Raw genomic sequence first — 21,090 nt, 5'->3', positions numbered from 1 at the left:
GGCTTTAGTGGTGACCACCAGCACCTTAAATTGCACCTGGAAGCCAGTATAGCTCACGAAGCAGAGCATTACATGGGCATATCAGGGTGCCCCCAAAATTGCCCGTGCCGCTGCATTCCAGACCAACTGCAGCTTCTGAATGCTCTTCAAGAGCAGCCCCATGTAGTATACTTTGCAGTAGTCCAACTGGGAAGTAATTGAGGCATGACTAACTGAGAGCAAAGCCGCAACAAATGAAGTTGTGCAAAATCCTCATGGTTGACACCTGCTTATCAAGCAGGAACCATGAGTCCAAATTTGGGGCAAAAAATTCCACATTCTACCACTAAGTGCTGACTGATATGGAAGAGATCTTGATCTTTAGTGGAGTGCGTGATGAAAAAGAAATTGCTTTCATAGTCTACCTGAATACTATATACAGTTCTGATTCAAAAAAAGACATAATAGAACTTGAAAAGTGCAAAAAGGGACAGTCAAAATAATAAAAGTTCTGGAGTAAGTCTCCAGAAAGGAAAGGTTACATAATTGGGGATTTGTTACCTTAGGATATAAATAGGTATAGTATACCTATACCTATAGTATTTATAGTAGATATTAAACTGATTATGAAACTAGGGGGTTTAGTATAGATAAAAGGAAGTTTGTCAAACTGAATTTTTTTAAAACCACAGAATTTGTTATCATAAAGTATAGCAACAGTCACCAATCCGGACAGCTTTAAAAGGGATTAAGGTAACTTCACGTAGAATCAGACTATCAATAATTTTGTCATAATGGTTACATTATTACCTCGGGCCCAAGGCAGAATGCCCCTCAATGCCATGTGCTGGGGAGAATAAACAGCAAAATGGTACTGCCTCTGTGTCTTGCTTATGGGATTCTCATTGGCACATGGTTGGCTACTGTAGGAACAAGACAGTAGACTATGTAGAATTTTGGTGGTCATTTTAGATTCTAATATTGTATTCGTTCTCCCTCACTTACATAGATGTGAACATTAAATAATGTTCAACTATGTAATATCCCTAGCAATAGGTCCATAGTTCTTGTTTTGCTCACACAGTGACCATTGGAAAAAGAGATGCCAACAAGGGAGACACCATAACTTTCTTTCTCCTAGTATCTAGGAGGTAGATTTGGAATTTGGAAGACAGAGACCTGCAAATGATGGCTATAGAAAAAAAATCAGTAATTAAAACTCTAAATGTAAGCAACTAATAAATTACAGAATCAAGTCCTGATGTATTTGAAACAGGAGACTCAAATTGATAATCAGTGTTGGAAGGATCACTAAACCGACTGTGCATTCTTCATTATACTCAAATCACCACCAATTATACATCTTTTCTAACAAAGCCGAAAGTTTATTTCATTTCTAGACCGCTCCTGAACACAAGTACCATGTATATCAAGGGGGAAAAAAGACTCAGAGAACACCACCTGACCAACAAGAAAGCAATCAAACTGAACAGAACAAATCATATTTAAATGAAGATATATACTCACACTATATGGGCAAGGTCAAGGGGCTTCTCTGGCTGTTCCGGATATACAGGGTGAGGAGGATCTCTAGTGGGTACACAACCAAGAGATTTACTAATGGCATGGCTCAGCTTCTTGGCAGGCGATTTCTGTTTTTTTTTTTAGAAAGAATTAAACATAGAGACTAGTATTAACACAGCAGATCAATCTATGCAGCACACTAGATAAGAGCTGCAGTTGAACCTCAAAAGAAACAACTCTCAATGCTCAAACCATAGCCATAGCCTTGGAGACACACCTGGGTTCCCCAAAAAAGGACTGTAACTCATGCCCTCTCTTCAGCATTAACTGCCTTGTGAATACTGTGCAGCATATAGAACAAGAATTTGTATCCTGTGATTACTTTGCAGGATGAACAGAATACCCTCCCGCTCTCCATTCTAATTTCTGATGTGCAAACTTGCTTACCAATACTTTGCTCTAAAGTCTTTCTTAGCATAAAGAAATGGGACCTGGCTGGGAGGGATTTATTTATTATTTATTTTAATTGGTTTATACGACTGCCCATCTCACAACTTTAGCAACTCTGGGCAGCATACATGGTTAAAAAATTAAGAAAACAGTAACAACAAATACACATATAGTGGCAGTTGAGGACAATAGTCACAACAATGGTGCCTTGTCTCACAAGCCTCATTAACCTCCTGACCCCCACACCCAGGACAACAGACACGTTTTTAAAGGTTTCCAGAATCCCAGCAGAGTCAGGGCCAGCCAGATCTCAGGGGGGATGGTGTTCCAGAAGTCAGGAAAGGGGATGGTTACTTTGGACAGCAGGTAGTAGTGTAGCTATTTCTAGCCAGGAAAATATCACTGGTAGGTTCTCTTCTGCCAATGGACAGAGACCAATCTGCCATTCCTTCTGATCTTCTGCCATGCAGGAAGGTCAGCCCCTCTATTTTGCAAACAGGATAAATATTTTCATGGACTAATATGGAGAAGCAGTGTGCTCTTAGCTTTGAAGTTAAGAGGTTTGAACGTGATTTCACATAGGAAAGCCAATATTTTCTTTTCACAGATTCTTTTTAGCTATGTAATTAAGTCAATTTTTTTCCCTGCCTGAAAAAGTACTTTCTGGAAAAAAGGAAAAACCACCAATGCATGCAGGGACACACGGATTTAAGGCACAAGATGCATTACACCATCTTTCTCTTTAAACAAATAGAGTTATTCTTGTCTCAGTCTGAAAGATGATTGAGTTCTGGAAATATAAATCTACTGTAATCAATTAAGTTCTAAGGCAATGTTTAGGATTCAAGGATATGTGAAATATTTGGCAAGGACAAGACAGGAAGGTGGGGCTAGAACACAGTACAGTGGGAAATGCTATAATGTTAAAAGATGTCTTTAAGCAGATTTGTACACATTCTTGCTTTACTGAAACAAAGAGGTGGATTTCCACTCATTCCTTTAAAAAAAGAGAGAGAAGCAGACACTCTAAGCATTTATACAGCTTCTACATGCAGTTTTTCTTCAAATTGTTGGCATGGACACAACACACAAAATAGTTTTGATATTAGTGGAAGGGCTGCAGAGTAACCCTTTCAGCATGCTGCACAAAATATGGCAACATAAACTGGCTGATAATATTCCATTGCCATCAATTCTGTTTCCAGGTCCAATATATTGGATTTGCTGAAATTTCCAGACTGTTTTCAAAAACAACACTGTATAATATATTGCAACAATTGAAACAGAAAGGAGATCTACTTGAATGAATATAACCTAGCTACAGTTGGTACATCAGCATAAGCTCTTTTTAAAAGTGGGAAAATGACAGCTTCAAGCAATGGTCTAAAACAGTGTTTTTCAAAGTTAGGAACTTTATGATGTGTGGACTTCAATTCCCAGAATTCCCCAACCATCTTAAAGTTGTGAAGTTTGAAGAACTGGTCTAAAATCACTAACAGAGTTCAGAAATCTTACTACGTGTAGCAGAATATAAACTAACATGGATGAACCAAGGGGTAATAGATAAATAGTTTTGTCCTAGGGTTTTTAGATAACCAGTAGAGATCTATAATTAATCTGTATACAGTTTGAGTCTGAAAAGCACTTGGATTAAAAAAAATACACACAACCATATAATGTATCTTGATCAATTTCTCTATGTACTTTTGAAAGCCAAGTTGAAGGTCTTTGGAGTAAGACAATGTTAACAATATTAATATGTTTGCTCAAGATCGTTGATGAATCTGCTCTATGGTGGACACTGCAATGTGTTAACTTTGCTGATCTTATTTTAAAAAGGAATCTGTACTCCTTCTACTCAAAACTTTTTTTAAGATTAAGCCTTTGAGACCCCAATCTTACAGCAATAACTGATGGTGGTTGTTTTTGCCACTTGTTAAATTAGGACTTCCTATGTGAATTGCAGAAACCAAGTTAACTTTCCTTTCCTTTTGTTTGAAAAGGTATTTGTCACTTGCTGCATTTTATACCTGTTGCAGTTGACATTTGTTGTATTTTACACTTGTCTTCAGAATTTTCACATTACTTTCAGTTTGAAATTATATTCAACTGCACAATCAGGTTCTTACCATTTTTTTACTTATTTATGGAAAGTATTTTTACTCCACTATTTAGTGCTTTTGGGATTTCTGACAGAATGGAAAGGAAGAAAAAAACAAGTTCTTAAAGTTACTTTCATATCATGACCAGTTAAAATAAAGACATTCAAGTCACCTAACAGAATGGCTGCTTTCAATGGCTTAAATATACCATCCTACATTCATAACTAAGGTGAAAATAACATCATATGTGAGTATTGCACTCCCCTTTCTAATATCTATATTAGATGGTTATTTAAAATAAAATTACAGATATATCTGAAGAGCAAGCCTTAGTCGGAATATGTCAATTTTGCATCACCTATTAACAAATTCTAAACTACAAAGGGCCATAGAAAATAATGCTAAAAACACTTTGCTTTTTTTCTTGCATACATAAATACAGGCATGTCTAAAGCATTTCATATTAAGCACAAGGAAGCTTAAAATATTAATGAGGGGGTTTCTGCTATCGTGCAAATATAGAAGCCTTGTCTCACCTAATCATAAAGGGAAGTGGACATCCTGGATCACAGCCCAAGTAGCTATTTATTACATGGTAAAATGTTTAGAACATGCTGGAAAAATAAGTAACTTCTTGATAGGCATTACGTTGTAATCCTATTTATACCAATAAGTCCACTGAAAGTAACCAATCCTGTAACTTTAAACAAGACAACACGTAATTGCCAACCCAGCCTATATACAAGAAGTTATTATAGGAAGGAAATTATTTTTCACATCCAATAACCCCGGCTGCAAATGCAATACAGTAACCATTGCTCATGGCTATGATTATGAATGCACGTCATCCATACCATGGATAAACACACGTATACATATGCACACACATGTGTATATCTGTCAAGGCTGACAAACTCCAGAGACAAGAACTGCTTGGATTTCGGGAAAGTCCTTTACTGTTTTGCTAGTAGAATATGGAAAGCCTACTAAAGTAATTCTTTTACATAACATAGTGTAATTAAGGCAGAGTTACTTTGAGTCTCTTTCTCACACATCCTCCTTCTCTGGACTTGGGAACCTCTTTCTTCTATGCCAGCCATGTTTTCTCCCTTAACTGTCTTGCTGCCCTCTCTATTAGTTACTCCATCACATCTTACATTCCTTTCATACAACACTGGATGATTCATTTAACACTAGAAGGGAAATGTCCCATAAAAAGTTATAGTCTTGACAGCACAATCAGGCTGGTCATCTAAAGCAGAATTAGCACAGCCATCAATTGATGCTTCCACACACAATCCAGACAGCTTAGCCAGCAAAACAATATGATTGGTACCAAAAGCCACTGAGCAATCCAAGAAAATTAGCAGTATCAGTTTCTTTGTTTCCTGCCATCTCTCTGCAAAAATCATATCATAGTTCCTACAACTAAAGATACAACTGAAGCCCCACTGAAATGGATCACAATATCCAGCTTTAACTAAAAATGACTGAATTCCTCAGCTGGCATTCTCTCAACTCCTCTGCCAAGAAGAGGAACACTGACCATCAGCATACTGTTGTACTCATTTTTTCAGATCCAGGCTAAGCTTTTTTTTTTTATTAATAGTTTTATTAAATAAACAGATAATTCAGTCTCTCCGGAGGCATTTACAGCCTCCCTGCTAGCTTCAGAAAGTCACTGATGCCATGTGAAAAAAGCCAAAATTAACTTCTATAATCTTCTTTCTTTTTAAATACTAAATTAATTCTACTAGACAAATCCATGGGACATGCAATAGGGTGAGAAGGCTGTCATTAAAACGTAATAAATAATCAGTCATTTCTTCCAGTGCAGAAGTCCTGCACTAGGCCAACTTTAGAAAGAAGCTAGGATGGAAACAGTGATGGGGTAGAATGGGATTTGGCGAAGGAGGCTGAGCATCCCGTTGCAAACATATCCCTGGCCTAGACTAAGGTAATAACTTGGCCAGTGCACAGTGTGTGCAATGTAAAATAATCCTGAAAATATAGCATTTTATAAATTCACTAAATTAACTATTTATAAATCCCTCAAATTAACTATTGAGCACTAAATGATCCTGCTTTATTAGTTATTATGAAATTATTAATAATAATGCTCAAAATATTAAATGGGCTAACTATTATAAAACTTTTCTTGAGATACTTCCACAGGAATTTCCTGATTAATTTTTAAAATTAACATAGAAGAAAACAAAAACACATCTTATATTTTACATGTCAAATTAAATAAACTGTGCTGAAATAGGAACATAATTTATATGTTTTCATTCTAGGAAATTGTTTCAACATATACTCTAAGTGTCCCTCGTGCTGTTTTGTCCTTATTTACTGTCAAAAAGAAACACATACAGAAACTGACAAAAAAAAATGGAGAAGTTCAGAATGTGCATTTCTGCTTTTGCCTGACCAATTTAAAGATTCCATCTCAAACTAGAGATGACAATTCTTGTATTTGTACCTGGAGAAACTCTGCCCTCTAGTGGAGGATGTTTATATAAAACAAACATTTCTGAAAGTGTAATTTTGTAAAAATCAGTCCTAAATAAGCAAATAAGAAATTAAGTACATACAGAGTACCAGACAGTATTCAACTGTTCTTAAAATATAGCTCATCCCTGACAGCTAATGTGTTTCCATATGAATATGCTTAACAACTGAAATTTTAATCCACACAATCTCTGGATAGCTTCATCTATCAGGTATACTTAGTGGACAGAGAGCCTTTTCTGTGACTGCATTCTGGGACTCCCTCCTAAAGGAGATCTGCTAGTCCATATTGAATAAATGTTTGCATATCCTCCTGAACAACTATTTCTTAGGGCTTGCTGCTCTAGTTGATAAGCATGTATGTTTCTATTTATCAGCTCAGACACAAATGTATATTTTACTCCCCTGCAACTGGAATGGTCAAGAGAATGCCGTCATGCTGATCTGCTTGGTTCCTTGGGTCATGTAGGGCATTCTGCTTTGTCAACAACTGCAAAGTTGTCATATGCAATTTCATGAAGAGCCTGGGTCTTCCTTTATTGCCAGAGTTAGCCAAGCAATCAGCAGAATTATCTTTCAGTTCATTAGAAAACTTGCTAAGCACCCTCTGCATCCATCAGGCACATGGGACAGACTGTCATGAGCCACGATTCAGAGTCTGATTCTGATGATGTTGCTCCACTGAGCCTGTGGAATGTCAGCCTCAGGAATCATCTGAGACCGATCAGCCACAGGCATCTCCTAATCAGCTGGAGCAGTTAGAGACAAGGCATGACCCCCAAGCCCCAGATCCAGATGCACACAGAGGCAACAGAGCAGCATCAATCAATGAGACTCCTCACAAGGCAAAGGGTGAGGCCTGAATAATTGCAGTCAGCTGCCAGCAGAGAGATTTATGTAGCTTGCTTTGCCTTCGCTTTCTGTTGGAAACAACTGTTTGGAAATGTAGCTTGTGTTCCTGTGTATCCTGTTCTTGAATTCCTGACTTCTGGACTGGCTGACTACCCAGTTTGGCTTTGTGACTTTTGGCAGTGTAACGAGACTACTCTTTTGCTACTCAACTGCAAACGGTACTTTGCTCTGCTACGTCTTTGATATACAACTTGTCTGCTGTTATCTGCTTCTGCTCCTTGGCAACTGTTATTTGTCTGCTACCTTGAAACAGAAGAGTTTGTTTCCAACCAACTCTTAACTGACCGAGAGTAAAAGTTTGTTTTGTCTTTAAAAAACATTGTAAGAGCTCAGTATGGAAGAACTGGTGGTTGCAAATGCTCAATTAACTCAGCAGGTTGCTTTACTCACTGCTCAATTGCAAGCAATGCAGGCCAGCCAGCAGCAGCATCCCCCCCACATTGTAAATGTTCTATTGCTTGCCCAGAAAACTTTGATGGAACTTTATCTGAATTCCCTACCTTCTGGGCTCGATGGAATTTATATATGAGCTTGTGATCTGAAGACTTCTCAACAGATCAAGTTAAAGTGGGGTTCATCATAAGTTTACTGCATGGAGCAGCTGCTAAGTGTGCAACACCTTTGTTAACACAGCAGAGTTCTTTATTAGATAACTTCATTGAATTTGGTCAGCATTTACAAGCCATGTATTCTGACCCAGTGAAAGCACCAACAGCCAACTGTCACCTTTGAGAACTGAGACAAGGGCACTGCTCTGTGACTTCAAGTTGATTGCCCAAGATTTAGCCTGGAATGAAGCAGCCTTGATTGACCAGTTCTGGGAAGAGCTGGCTGATGAAATCCTAGATAAGTTGGCAAGAACTGAATGCCCTAACACAATGCAAGGACTTTTATGACTATGTCTCCGAATAGATGGGACGTTACAGCAAAGAAAAGCTAGAAATCGTGGATACAAGCCTGTTGCCAAGTTTGCTGTTCTTTTACCAGCACCAAAACCTGACAGTACTTTGACAGAGGAGCCCATGCAGGTTGGGGGTGCACATCTACATTTATCTGACGCAGAAAAGACCAGGAGGCGTCAAGAGGGGCTATGTTTATATTGTGGAGGTCAAGGACATCTGGCTGCCACACGTCCTGCAAAAAACAAATCTAGTAAGGAACCGTGCCCAATTCAGAGGGACTACTGAATCAAAGAACAATGGTTGCAGCTCAAACCCAAAGACAACTTAGTATTCCTTCAAAACAACTGGTAGTTACTGTTTCCCTGCACTTCCCAGGCAAGCCAGAAATGCTTACACAAGCCACGATTGATTCTGGGGCCACTGTCAACTTTATGGACTTAGAATTTGCCACAGACCAAGGAATACCCAGCCACACCCATTGGTGGTGGAAACTACTGACAGGCAACCTTTACATTCAGGACCAGAAGACAAGTCCACACCTAAGCTTCACATGTGCTTAGGTCAGCACCCAAGAACTGTTGGAGTTTTACCTAGCATCTGCACCCCATTTCCCTGTGGTTTTAGATCTTGAATGGCTTCAAGTCCATGATCCACATGTCATCTGGTCTGAAGGCTCCATAATCTTAAGACTCCTGGTTGTAGAACTCATGTGAAATCATGTATAGAGACTCTAGTGGCTGAATTCACCAAAGAATCTTGCCCCGCTTTACCCAAGTATGCTGAATACCAAGATGTATTCATTGAAAAAGCAGATCAACTGCCTCCTCATAGATCCTATGATTGTCCAAGTTTGACAACCGACCTAGTTCCAGGGGCAAAGGTTCCAGTTGGGAATTTGTATTCACTTTCAGAACCCGAGCTAGCTGTTCTTTGAGATTTCATAGAAAAAAACTTGAAAAGAGGGTTTATTTGTCCATCTATGTCTCCAGCTGCTGCTCCAGTGTTATTTGTAAAAAAAGAAATTGGGGGAACTCCGACTCTGTAATGATTTCTGGGCCCTCAACTGGATCACTATAAAGAACTGCTATTCGCTACTCCTCATCTTGGAACTTTTAAAATGTCTTTGTACAGCCAAGATATTCACCAAGTTGAACTTACGGGGTGCTTACAACCTAGTATGAATTTGTGAAGGAGATGAATGAAGACCGCTTTTCGAACTTGATATAGCCATTTCAAGGATACGGTCATGCCCTTCATCTTATCTAATGCCGCCGGGGTCTTTCAACATCTTATGAATGACATTTTTTTAGACTTTTGGACAAATGTGTCATAATTTATCTTGATGATATTCTTGTATATTCAGGCTTTCCTGCTGAGCACTCCCAACATGTTCATTTGGTGCTACGAGTTTGGGCACATCAGTTATTCACCAAGTTGGAAAAGTGTGAGCTCGATAAAACCACAATTGACTTTCTGGGTCATCACATTTCCTATGTTGGCATCTCCATGGACCTGAATAAGGTGGAGGCAATTCTTTCCTGTCAAGCTCCACAAAGGGTCAAGGATGTGTAATGGTTCCTGGGATTTGCAAACTACTATCGAACTTTCATTCCACACTTTGCTACTCTCTCTGTACCTCTGACACAGCTTTTAAGAAAGAAAGTAACATTTAATTGGGACCAAAAGGCACAAGAAGCTTTTGAGGCTAAAAAGTCTGCTTTTGCCTCCAAACCAATCCTATGCCACCTGGATCCTTTGAGACCTTTCATAGTAGAGACAGATACATCAGATGTTGCAATGAGAGCTGTCCTTCTTCAGGCTGATCCCACTTCATTGGTACTCTTTCCTTGTGCATATTTTTCAAGAAAATGAAGCCCTGCTGAATACAACTATACTATTTGGGATAAGGAGCTTTTAACCAACAAAGTAGCTTTTCAAACATGATGTCATTATCTAGAGGGAGTCCAGCTTACTGTAGAAGTGTGAACTGAACATCAGAATTTGGAATATCTGCAAACCACTTGTAAACTCAACCAATGACAAATTCTATAGTCCTTGTTTTTCTCCCAGTTCAACTTCCAAGTGACTTACATTCCAAGTCATCATAATAAATGAACTGATGCTTTGTCCTAGAAACCTGAATACAATCAAGCCGATTATATTGCTTCCCTTCAAAGTATTATTCCCTTGGAGATGTTTGCAGCTATCATAATATCAGAGGACTGGTTGAAGAACTTGCAAGAACAATGGCATAACGATCTTTATGCTCAAGACCGCATACGGGAAATTCAGAATTTGCCCCAGAACCAACCCAGCGATTGGTCAAGGCCAACTGTGTTTCCAGGGGCGTTACTATGTTCCTACTGGACTCTTATGGGGAAAAGTTCTTTTTTGCCACAATACTCCAGCTGCTGGTGATTTTGGATAATATAAAACTCTACAACTTGTTCTGAGAGACTTTTGGTGGCTACAGGTTCGTGATGATGTCAATCATTATGTGGCTTCCTGTTCCATTTGCCATCAAGCCAAGCATGTTCCTGGCAAGCCTTCAGGTGAATTATTACCTCTGCCTGTGCCAAATCGACCATGGGGAATAGTATTTTTGGACTTCATTACTGATTTACCTCAATGAGGAGGTGCCAGCGCTATTTTATTATTGTTGATATGCTCACTAAAATGGTACACTTCATCCCTTGCACTGGATTGCCAACTGGCAAAGATAGTGCACAACTGTTTATCCAAGCTATCTTCAGATTACATGGACTGCCTGATCACATAGTTTTGGATGGAGGCCCTCAGTTTACTGTCAGCTCTGGCGGGAGGTCTTTCAAGGTTTCGGTGTGCAAATTCACCTGTCTTCTGCACACCATCCCCAGTATGATGGACAGACAGAATGTTTCAATGGAATCGTAGAGCAATATTTAAGTTGGTTTATAAATTTCCAACAGCATAATTGGGTGGAGCTTTTACCAGTTGCAGAATTTGCATATAACAATGCTCATCAAACAACTATTCAGATGTCTCCTTTCTTTGCCAACCATGGTGTTCATCCTCGATTCCTTCAGTTCCCGCAAGCCTCTTCTTCACTTCCAGCAGCAGAGAACTTCTGTCAGGAATTAATGGAAATTCATCAAGTCTTGCAAGATCAACTTAAAATGGCTAGAGACTTACAAATAATTTGCTGACAGGCATCGGCAACCTGGGCCCAGTTTAAAAGTGGGAGATCAAATTTGGATTTCTACTCAACATTTAACTATGCTGCATCCATGTAAAAAACTGGATCATAAGTTTATTGGTCCCTTACCCATCGAAGCTGTCCTTAACCCAGTTGCATACCAAGTCAAGCTGCCTGACTCGATCAAAGTGCATTCCCTATTTCATCGTTCTCTTCTGGTTCCTGATGTTCCAGCAAGCTCTCTTCGTCCTTCCATTCCACCTCTGCCTCCCATTTCAATTGATGGCGAGCCTGAATATGAAGTTGCCCGCGTCCTGGACTCTTGGTTGTGCCACAGTCACCTCCAGTACCTTATTGACTGGAAAGGCTATAGACCTGAGGAACATTTGTGGGAGGATGAGTTGCATGTACATGCCCCATCTTTAGTCCAATGTTTTCATCAATGATATCCTCAGAAACCTTGCCTTGTTATTGGGGCAGAGGGGGGCCCTGTGGGAGCCGATAGTGTCATGAGCCACAATTCAGAGTCTGACCGATGATGTTGCTCTAGCTGAGTCTGTGGAATGTCAGCCTTAGGAATCATCTGTCACTTATCAGGCACAGGCATCTCCTGATCAGCTAGAGCAGTCAGATGACAAAGCATGATCCCCAAGCCCCAGATCCAGACCCCCACAGAGGTGAGAAGAACAGTGTTGATCAATAAGACTCCTCACAAAGCAAAGGGTGAGGCCTGAATAATTGCAGAGACATTTATGTAGTTTGCTTTGCCTTCACTCTCTGTTGGAAACAACCGTTTGAAAATATAGCTTGTGTCTTGTGTTCCTGTGTATCCTGTTCTTAAATTCCTGACTTCTGGACTGGCTGACTACCCAATTTGGCTTTGTGACTTTTGGCAACATAACTAGACTACTGTTTCACTCTTTGGACTGCAAACAGTCCTTTGCTTTGCTAAATCTTTGATTTACAACTTGTCTGCTGTTATCTGCTTCTGCTCCTTGGCAACTGTTATCTGTCTGCTACCTTGAAACAGAACACAGACTCTCCTAGTGGATTCCACCCTGCAGCAGTCCCAGGTGGCAGATAATTTTAGTTGGACTGGAAAGTGATCTGACCACAGCAATACACTAAATGTAATACCTTCTATATTCAGATCATCATTTAATGGCTCCAAGGCAAACACAAGGTCTATTGTATGAGCAACAGCATATGATGGGCTAGAGGTTACATGTGCAAAGACCATAACTGCCATGACAGCTATGAACTCCTACGCTTTCCCTGACTAGGCCCCAAGGCATGGAGACTGAAATCACCCAGCATTATAAGGCAAGGAGACTCCAACACCAGCCCAGAAACCAGATCAAAGAACCCAGAGAGGGATCCAACAGGGTACCAAAGCAATCAAAAGGTACCCAGCTTGTTCCTACAGCCAAATATAACATACTTACCACCTCAGAAGCCATTCCTGGTCACAAGTATTATAGCATACTAATCAGAAACCTGTCCTTATCCACACTATGGAGACCATTCATGCAAGTGGTCTCTAAACAAACCATAAAGGCAGCCTGTTCAGAGTGCATCAGAACTATAGCTTCTCATGTGCTTTTACTACATTGTTCAAGCCCGCAGGGGCACTATGAGACTTTTTATTTTTAATCAAAGGACTGATGGGGCTAAAAAGCATATTGTGGGTCTGTGCTCCAATCATTCCCTCCAGTATGGCTGTATACTGTGGAATGCTCCTTGCTTACCACTCACATACTAGAAAGGCATCAGACCTGCCATTAGAAATAAGAGCACATTAGAGAGTGATTACCCAAGAGGAATGCTCTTTCATCTGATGCTGGTTGCTGTGAGGGCCATTTGCATGGCCACGCCAAAAACAGTTTTGACAGAGCTGATAGTTGTGGCACTGCTGGCATCGGTATCGGAAGCCCATCATGCTCTCACACCGGCAGTAAGAACATTCCACTGGATGGAAGACTTGAGGGAAATAAAAGGAAGAAAGAGAAATAGTAAGAACTGCATCTGGAAAAACAGGCCACTTTGTCCTGAGCGGGATAAAAGGCTCTCAGTGAGCCTAGTGCTCCTAGAATTCTACATACTGTACTTCAAATAGGAGTCATTCCCAGAAAACCAACAAAATTATTTGTCTGGAAACATGGTTATGTCATTGATTCCCAATATTATCTATAATCTTCTAGTTCTCCCCTTCCTCCTCTCTCATTTTAGGTAAGTCAGACTATAACACCCCAAAAATACTAGCAAGTGCAGAGCTTAATAGCTTTGAAATATTGGAAAGAGACTAAGGCACATTGACTTGTCTCTATGCTTACCAGATGTTTTGTAAAGGAGCAAGACAATCTGAGTTTAGAATGTAAGGAGGAGACATCCTCTAGCTCATATCTCCTGTCCTTAATTGCTACACTATGCCATATTTCAAGTTACGAGTTAGGAAGTTAAAGTTGAAATTACAAGTTTCATAGAGACATTCAATGGAAATGATTAGAGAGATTGCTCCCCCATAACTGGGTATGAGGTATAACTGTTAATGACCCTATTGGAAATAGTAACTACATTACTATCAACATAGATATAGTGAGCCCTCCTAAGAAATCAACCATAACCAAATTTGATTTAGAAAATCAAGAGGGGAATCAATCTTCCCAGAAAGCTTTACTACAGATCAAGAAAGGTATACTTAAATAAACTTGTCCATGTCACTATTGCTAAGGACGCTATCAGATACAAGACTGGTTCATTTAGAAGACAGTTTGTGAAGGCACCCAACGGAAGACTTAAAAAGGAATTAGACAAATTCATGGAAAGTAAGGTTATAATTAACTAACACTTATGATAGCTAACACACTACTTCCAAGACCATAAGCAGCATGCTGTTGCCTACCAGTTGGGGAGAATATGTCAGCTCATAGTCTATATATCAGCTTCTCAGAAGTAGGCTGGATATTGAGGGGAAATAGAATGCTAGATTAGATTGGCCTTAGATTTGATTCAACAAGGTTTTTTTTCCCATTTCTTACTAAAGCAAAACTTGATAATGCATACTAGGGAAGACTTAAGTACTGAAATTCCACGGCACAAGTTCACTGAATGATCAGACATGCATATCATTCCAACGCACACTGCGTGTTTGTCTCAGTGAGCACCCAGGTTGTAATACACAATTCAGTGATCTTTAGAAGCACAAAGCTCATACATGTAAAGAATAATTCAGGAATATATATCACATACCATTTTCAACATGGGCAAGTCTATGCATCAGAGGTAGCCACACAAGGCACTGGGGTGGAGGGTCAGCCATTAAGGTGTCTAAAAACATGTTTAGCATTACTTTTTTCTGCAAAACAAACAAAAAAAGTTCAGAGGAAAGCCAAGCAGAATTGGATGAAGAAGTAAGTAGAAGAACTTTACCTAGTACAAAAGAATACTTGTAATAAACCATAGAGCACACAATATAGTTAAGATTATTAATGTGTTCTTTTGATTTCTATGGGAGAGCTAAACACATCCCTCTCTCTAAAATCCACTAATCTTAAAGATAAAGAAATTCTGACTCAATTGTGTTTCTTTACTAGACAGGATTTTAGTCTCAATATACTTGCATTTATTTTCCCATTACAACAAATCTATAAAATAGGTTATTTGCATTATAATTTAATTGAAAAAAGGTTGAGCCACATTGTTGTCATCTACACTTTTCTTTAAAATAAACTTTAAAAATGTGTATTTTAGGATGAATTAATGAACGAATGAATGTACAGGTAGTCTTCAACTTACAACCGTTTGTTTAACAATCATTCAAAGTTATGATGGCACTGGAAAAAGTGACTTATGACCAGTTCTTGCACTTACAACCGTTGCAGCATCCCTGTGGTCATGTGATCAAAATTCATGCACTTGGCAACTGGCATATATTTATGATAGTTGCAGCATCCCGGGATTACATGACCGTCATTTGTGGCCTTCCTAGCTGGCTTCCGACAAGCAAAATCAGTGGGGGAAGCTAGATGCACTTAACTGCATGATTCACTTAACGACCATGGGAAAAAAGGTAAAATCAAGCACTGCTCACTTAATGACTGCATCACTTAGTGACAGAAGTTCCAGTCCCAATTGTGATTGTAAGTCAAGGAATACCTGTACTCACCCTTTAGATCAGGAATCTGTGTCAGTCACTAGTCTTTCATAGACTCACTGGAGTACACTGAATATAGTCAACATTTAAAGCCCTGGGAATCCTCTCACATTAAGCTTACCTGATGAGGAAAACATGTTCGCACAGAGTTTTCTGTGTATCCAAAAGAAGGCCCTTCAAAAACAGCTGTAGGAAGTTTCAAAACTTCTCTCAGAAACTGGTCAAATTTTGAAAATATCATCAGTCCATTGGAATCTGACATTTGAGAGAAAATATCTAAAATACAAATCAAAGGGAGATATGAATTAACCATAGCACATTATTTTTGTAGTGCAAACATATCCTCTCATATGAAAGAATGCTTTATTCAAGCAGCTTTTTATATTACAAATCTTCCCTTAAAATCTCTGCAACAGTTTTTAAATTTCTCTTCATTTGAAAAAAGTCCCTTTAAACATTTCAAACTAATTTCCTTTTGTTGGGAAAAGGGAAATAGTGGAAAGACCTTAACAAATGTCCTACTTTTAAAATGGGATATCCACTTGAAGTATTTTGCTGCTGTTTATTTATTCACCACATTTATATAGTTGCCCATCTCATGTATGTGACCCTGGCAGCGTACAATACAAGCAGACCATAAAAAACATTAAAACTTATACCATAATAAAAACATTAATATTATTTTTAAAAAAACTAGGAGAGAGCATCTTTGACATTAGGTACATCTCACCAGTTCTCCATTTCCCTGAGATCCCCAAGCCTACTGACATAACCACGTTTTATGTTGATATATATTTCTGGATAGCATGAAGGTATTAACTGTGAAACTTATGGGTTCCACACAAGACAATGTAGTGCAATAATAATTACTCCAAAAGTCATACTTCTTATCAGAAGATAAACTAACATAATTCCTAAGATCAGGAACCAAAGAAACCAAAGCAGGGATCGTCCAAACACGGACGATCAATGGCAAAGAACAATTGTGACTGCCTTAATGAAAGGAGAATATGAAGGACATTTCTAGCAGTAGCTCATTACATATATGTCATTGCTTAGAATGGAAACATAGATTATGTCAGCTAAGTTCTTACTACCGATTTCAGTTTTCTAGAAACAATGAAAGAAAAAGACCAGTCTCAGGAATAGCAAGATTCCAATGGAACAGAGAGAGTACTGTAAGTGAGAAGGGCCAGGAGAAGCCCATTAGCCCAGTTGCTTTAAAAGTCTAATTGAAAGCCAGCTAATAGCTGTGTTCAACCATCTCACTAACTCATAATGTGTTTTATGTTTGGGCTAAAAATTATGCATAAAAGGGGATAGGTGAATAAACCATAGTTTATTTTAGGGCAGTAATTACGTTTTAGACAATTATTTTTTGCTGGCTTATTGTTACTGTGGCAGTGTGAATAGGATGATTATTTTCACGGTTTCTTGTATTTTTCATTTGTTTTTTTACCTGCTGAAAATGTTTGCCCATCTCAATCACGTTTAGCCTAGGGATATCCAATATACTCTAATAAAAAGGAGATCTATGTAACCCAGAAATGTATAGAGGGGGATGAGCAGCAAGCTTCTGCTGTCTGGTGAAACAAAGGAAACATTTACATCCAGCAGTATGGAGTCATCTAGTAGCTAGAATCAGTGGGGAGGGAAATAGAATAAGAGCAGTAATACTAGACATCCTCTCCACTTCTACTGTTACACACAATTCATCCAACAACAAGCATTTTGCAGCAGTCAGCATCTGCCATCTCCCTTTCCTAGCAACTTCTTTTCTGAACTTAGAGTCTCTTCCTGGATTTAACAATAGGATGCTGGGCCAGCATATACTAACATATATGAAAGTACAACTAAATTAGAGGTGGACAATCAGCAGCCCTCAGGTGTTGGGGAACCACAACTAGTAGCTGCAGGAGCATGGTCAGTAGTGAGGAATGTTGGGTTTTCTAGTTCTTTAACATATTGTGAGCTATATCTTCCTAGCATAGGGCATGTGGTACATTCATAGTAAAGTCAGACATGGGAACAGAGTAGCATCTTTCTATTTTGCAAATAAAGATATTCCATTTTTGATCTGAATAGAAAATAAAAAGCAAAGGGTAATAATGTTATATAATCTCATTCTATCCCATAGCAAGAAATGCAGTGAAGAAGCTGAGCATTTAAAATGCCACAAAGTTGGTGTTTGATGGTAAGATTTTAATAATAGGTTATTAACTCAAAGTACTCACATCTTAACTTGTCCAGAATTTTTCCACCACACATAGTTGCCAACATTGCTTTTATGGAAAATACTGTCAATTTCCCATGTCCTTCACTGTAAAAGATAAGCCATACTAACTACATGATATAAGAGATTTTAAATTACTGCAGGAGTAAGAATGCATCTGATTTATGGACACTCATGAATTTATTCAACAGGACAATAGGTAACAGTATTTGTCCAAAATGCTACTTCTGTGCTAGAAAAAACTACTACAGGGAAAGACATCTAATTCAACTGAAGAGGAATCCATTTATTATGCAACACAACAAACAGTCTCTGGGATTGTTAATCAAGGTCAGACACCTACAATGCACATACTGCTCTATCTGAAAACAGGAACACTGCTTATAAAATAAGTTTTATGGGATTTTAATTTCCATAAAAAGAACACATGTACAATCAATGATAATTTAGATATCATATGCACAGGGCTTCTTGTACCTCTGCCAAACCAAGAGACCACAGATGAGATCTTAGTATGGTAAGCATGTTTAAGTTACATTATACTACAGCAGCAAAAAACTTATAATACATTTTTGGATAAGTCTGTTTTCATATTCTGATTGGCTTATTTATTGGTTATTCATGGCTAAAACAAACTGACCAAATGTGATGTGTTAATCTACTCAATCTCTTTTGCTTCTCCCCTCTTTCTTGAATCAAATATAGCTGCTAAAGAAATTTTGCAGTCCTAGCCTCTATTCCTCACCCTGCAAATTTATCCTTCCAAATAATTTCCAGGCAATAAATTCCTATAGTTTTCATACTACCTACTAGTAGATTTATTTTAAGCAAAAGTTTGCTTTGTAAATTGACTGCCTTTTACTTCCTTCAGTTATCTACATTCTGCTTCCTTCCTTCTGTAGGAACTGAAAATGACTTCTCTTTCTCTCAGTTTCCATTTCCACAACAAAATAAAAAAATCCAAAAAACCAAACCAAAGCTCTGCACAGACCTGTTCTCTTTTGTCATCTGGAAACTAGGGCAACAAGCAAAAAATCAAAAGTCTATCTGCACTTACAGACAAGAAACAAAGACCAGGAAAAAAGTATAGTTTCCTGGCATTTTTAACCCAGGCTTTCAAAACAGATACTCACAATAATGTTTTTTAGGGAAGTGCGGATGTTTAATTTTCAGAAAAAAAACTTATAAAGGACTTAAACTTATACAGAACAATGGCATTTGCTCTACTAAGTCTTGTTTATTCTGTGGGAGGGAAAGGTTGCTAGTTGCCTAGTGGAAAAGGAAAGGCATCCTTTAGTTATCAGGCACTTCAATGGCTAATAGGAAAAAAAAGTTTTGGCTACTAAGCCCATACATAATTTGATATCTTACATGGAAGGCATCTGAGTAAAGAAAGCACTATGTTTACTTTTACCCCACTAGAGTAGTTTACAGTCAAGGAAAAGCAAGGCAGTTCCTGCTCCCAGTATTACAATCTAAAAGACACAAAACAAAAGGGAAAAGAAGAAAGAAAAATACAGGTGGTCCTTGTTTAAGCACCACTTGTTCAGTGACTGTTCAAACTTGCGACGGCGCTGAATGAGTGGTACTTATGACCGATTCTCAAAGTTCCGGCCGTTGCAGCTTCCCTGCAGTCACATGGTCACCATTTGCAATCTTCTTTGCCAGCTTCCTACACCCAAAGTCAATGGGGAAGCTGGCAAGAGGTCACAAATGGTAACCATGTGACATCCTCATTTAATGATGACATGGAATTCACTTAATGACAGCAACCGAGAAATGCTGAAACTGCTGTCACTAAGCAATGTAGTCATGTGACTGCATTGCTTAGCAGCAGAAATTCTAGTCCCAATTACTGTCGTTAACCGAGGACTACCTGTATGAAAATTCTTCCTCTAATCCAGATAAATAGCAGATCTTACAGAATGTGTTCACATGTTAAACTAAGTCTTAAAATGATTGGTTTTGGTTTTGACTCAATATTAGTGTAAATTCAACCAATTCAACAAACCATAGTTAGAAAATCTAAGATCTTTCTACTGAAAGTAATTAGAAAATCTTTCTACTGACCTAGTAGTTAGAAAATCTTTCTACTGACCTATGCTCCAACATGGGTGCTATAGACCTTAGGCTTATTCCAGCCTGCATAGTTTTTGATCAGATTGTTTCAAGAACAAAACCACTTGCCTATCATATGCTGCTATCATGAAGTTGAGGAGAAGGCTGATGGATTGCTCCACACTGATCTGGTGAGTAGATGGAAGGCGTTTATTCAGCTGGTAGTAAATGGAGGAAATGATAGTTTCTAGTCGAGATACATTGATCTCTGTATTATGGTCCAATGTGTTAAGGCCATTATCTCTGAAGGCTTCAATCATATTCCAGATATCCACAAGATGTACTGGAAGAAAAAAATATTACAAATATTACAAAAATATTTATTTGTAAGAATTCTATATTGCTTCAATCCATGGACTCTAAGCATATGCAATTACACAATATGTACAATAATCAAAAGCAAGAATAACAACATTAAACAATGAACAAAATTTCTGGTGCCATGTCTGGCTCAGACCAAGATCAAACTCCAAAGGCCATCTAGAAAAGCTACATCTTAACAAGTTTCTGGATATCCATGAGCATGGGGGCTGCTTTCACCTGAGGAGAAATTCACTGAGAATGCTCATCTCCATGTGATTTTTCTGCCATACCTCACAATAAGTGGAAAATTTCCTGTTTACTTGTACTAGGCAAGCAAATACTACCTGGAATAGGCAGTATCAAACATAATGAGGCCCCAAGCCATGTAAGGCTTTATAGGTGAAATCAGATTCAAGAAAATGCAAAGGAGGGAGCAGGAGCAGGAGCAGAGCAGAGCAGGGTATAGGGTGGGGAATACCTGTCTTGGTAATAGTAAGTGTGAAAAGGACCTCAAAATTATAGCTGAATGAGTTAGCAGTGTGACTTAGCTATTAAAAAGGCAAATATGCTTTTTGATGCCTCAATAAAAGTATTGTAAGGTTTTCTAGCCCAGAATCTATAAATTCAAATGAGACTCTAGACCAAGGTTTTTCCAAAGAAAGTTCAGCTTTTATTTTGGCCAAGAGAAAAGCAGGGTGGACCACTCTCTGTCTGGCTGGCAGAAAGGA

The 21,090-nt window shown here is 38.6% G+C and overlaps 1 protein-coding gene across 6 annotated transcripts in view; it reads right to left on the bottom strand.

The window, feature by feature from the left end:
- DTNB (dystrobrevin beta) overlaps positions 1 to 21,090 on the bottom strand; it is a 129,630-nt gene that overhangs the window by 77,632 nt on the left and 30,908 nt on the right. For all 6 annotated transcript variants that reach the window (XM_088152230.1, XM_088152228.1, XM_088152231.1 and 3 more), the window contains exons 4-9: positions 20,129 to 20,342; positions 17,943 to 18,028; positions 15,830 to 15,984; positions 14,805 to 14,910; positions 13,369 to 13,535; positions 1,507 to 1,631 (exon numbers count right to left, since the gene is read on the bottom strand). In XM_088152230.1, coding sequence (XP_088008356.1) covers positions 1,507 to 1,631; positions 13,369 to 13,535; positions 14,805 to 14,910; positions 15,830 to 15,984; positions 17,943 to 18,028; positions 20,129 to 20,342 — 853 coding nt within the window. The remainder of the gene's footprint in view (positions 1 to 1,506; positions 1,632 to 13,368; positions 13,536 to 14,804; positions 14,911 to 15,829; positions 15,985 to 17,942; positions 18,029 to 20,128; positions 20,343 to 21,090) is intronic.

The sequence above is a fragment of the Python bivittatus genome, unplaced genomic scaffold (assembly GCF_059951505.1).
Source record: "Python bivittatus isolate LINGU-HERP-01145 unplaced genomic scaffold, Pbiv_v1 ctg000690_np1212, whole genome shotgun sequence".
Lineage (NCBI taxonomy): Eukaryota > Metazoa > Chordata > Lepidosauria > Squamata > Pythonidae > Python > Python bivittatus.
The sequence above is the reverse complement of the archived record's forward strand: the minus strand, read 5'-3'. Positions and strand labels throughout refer to the sequence as shown.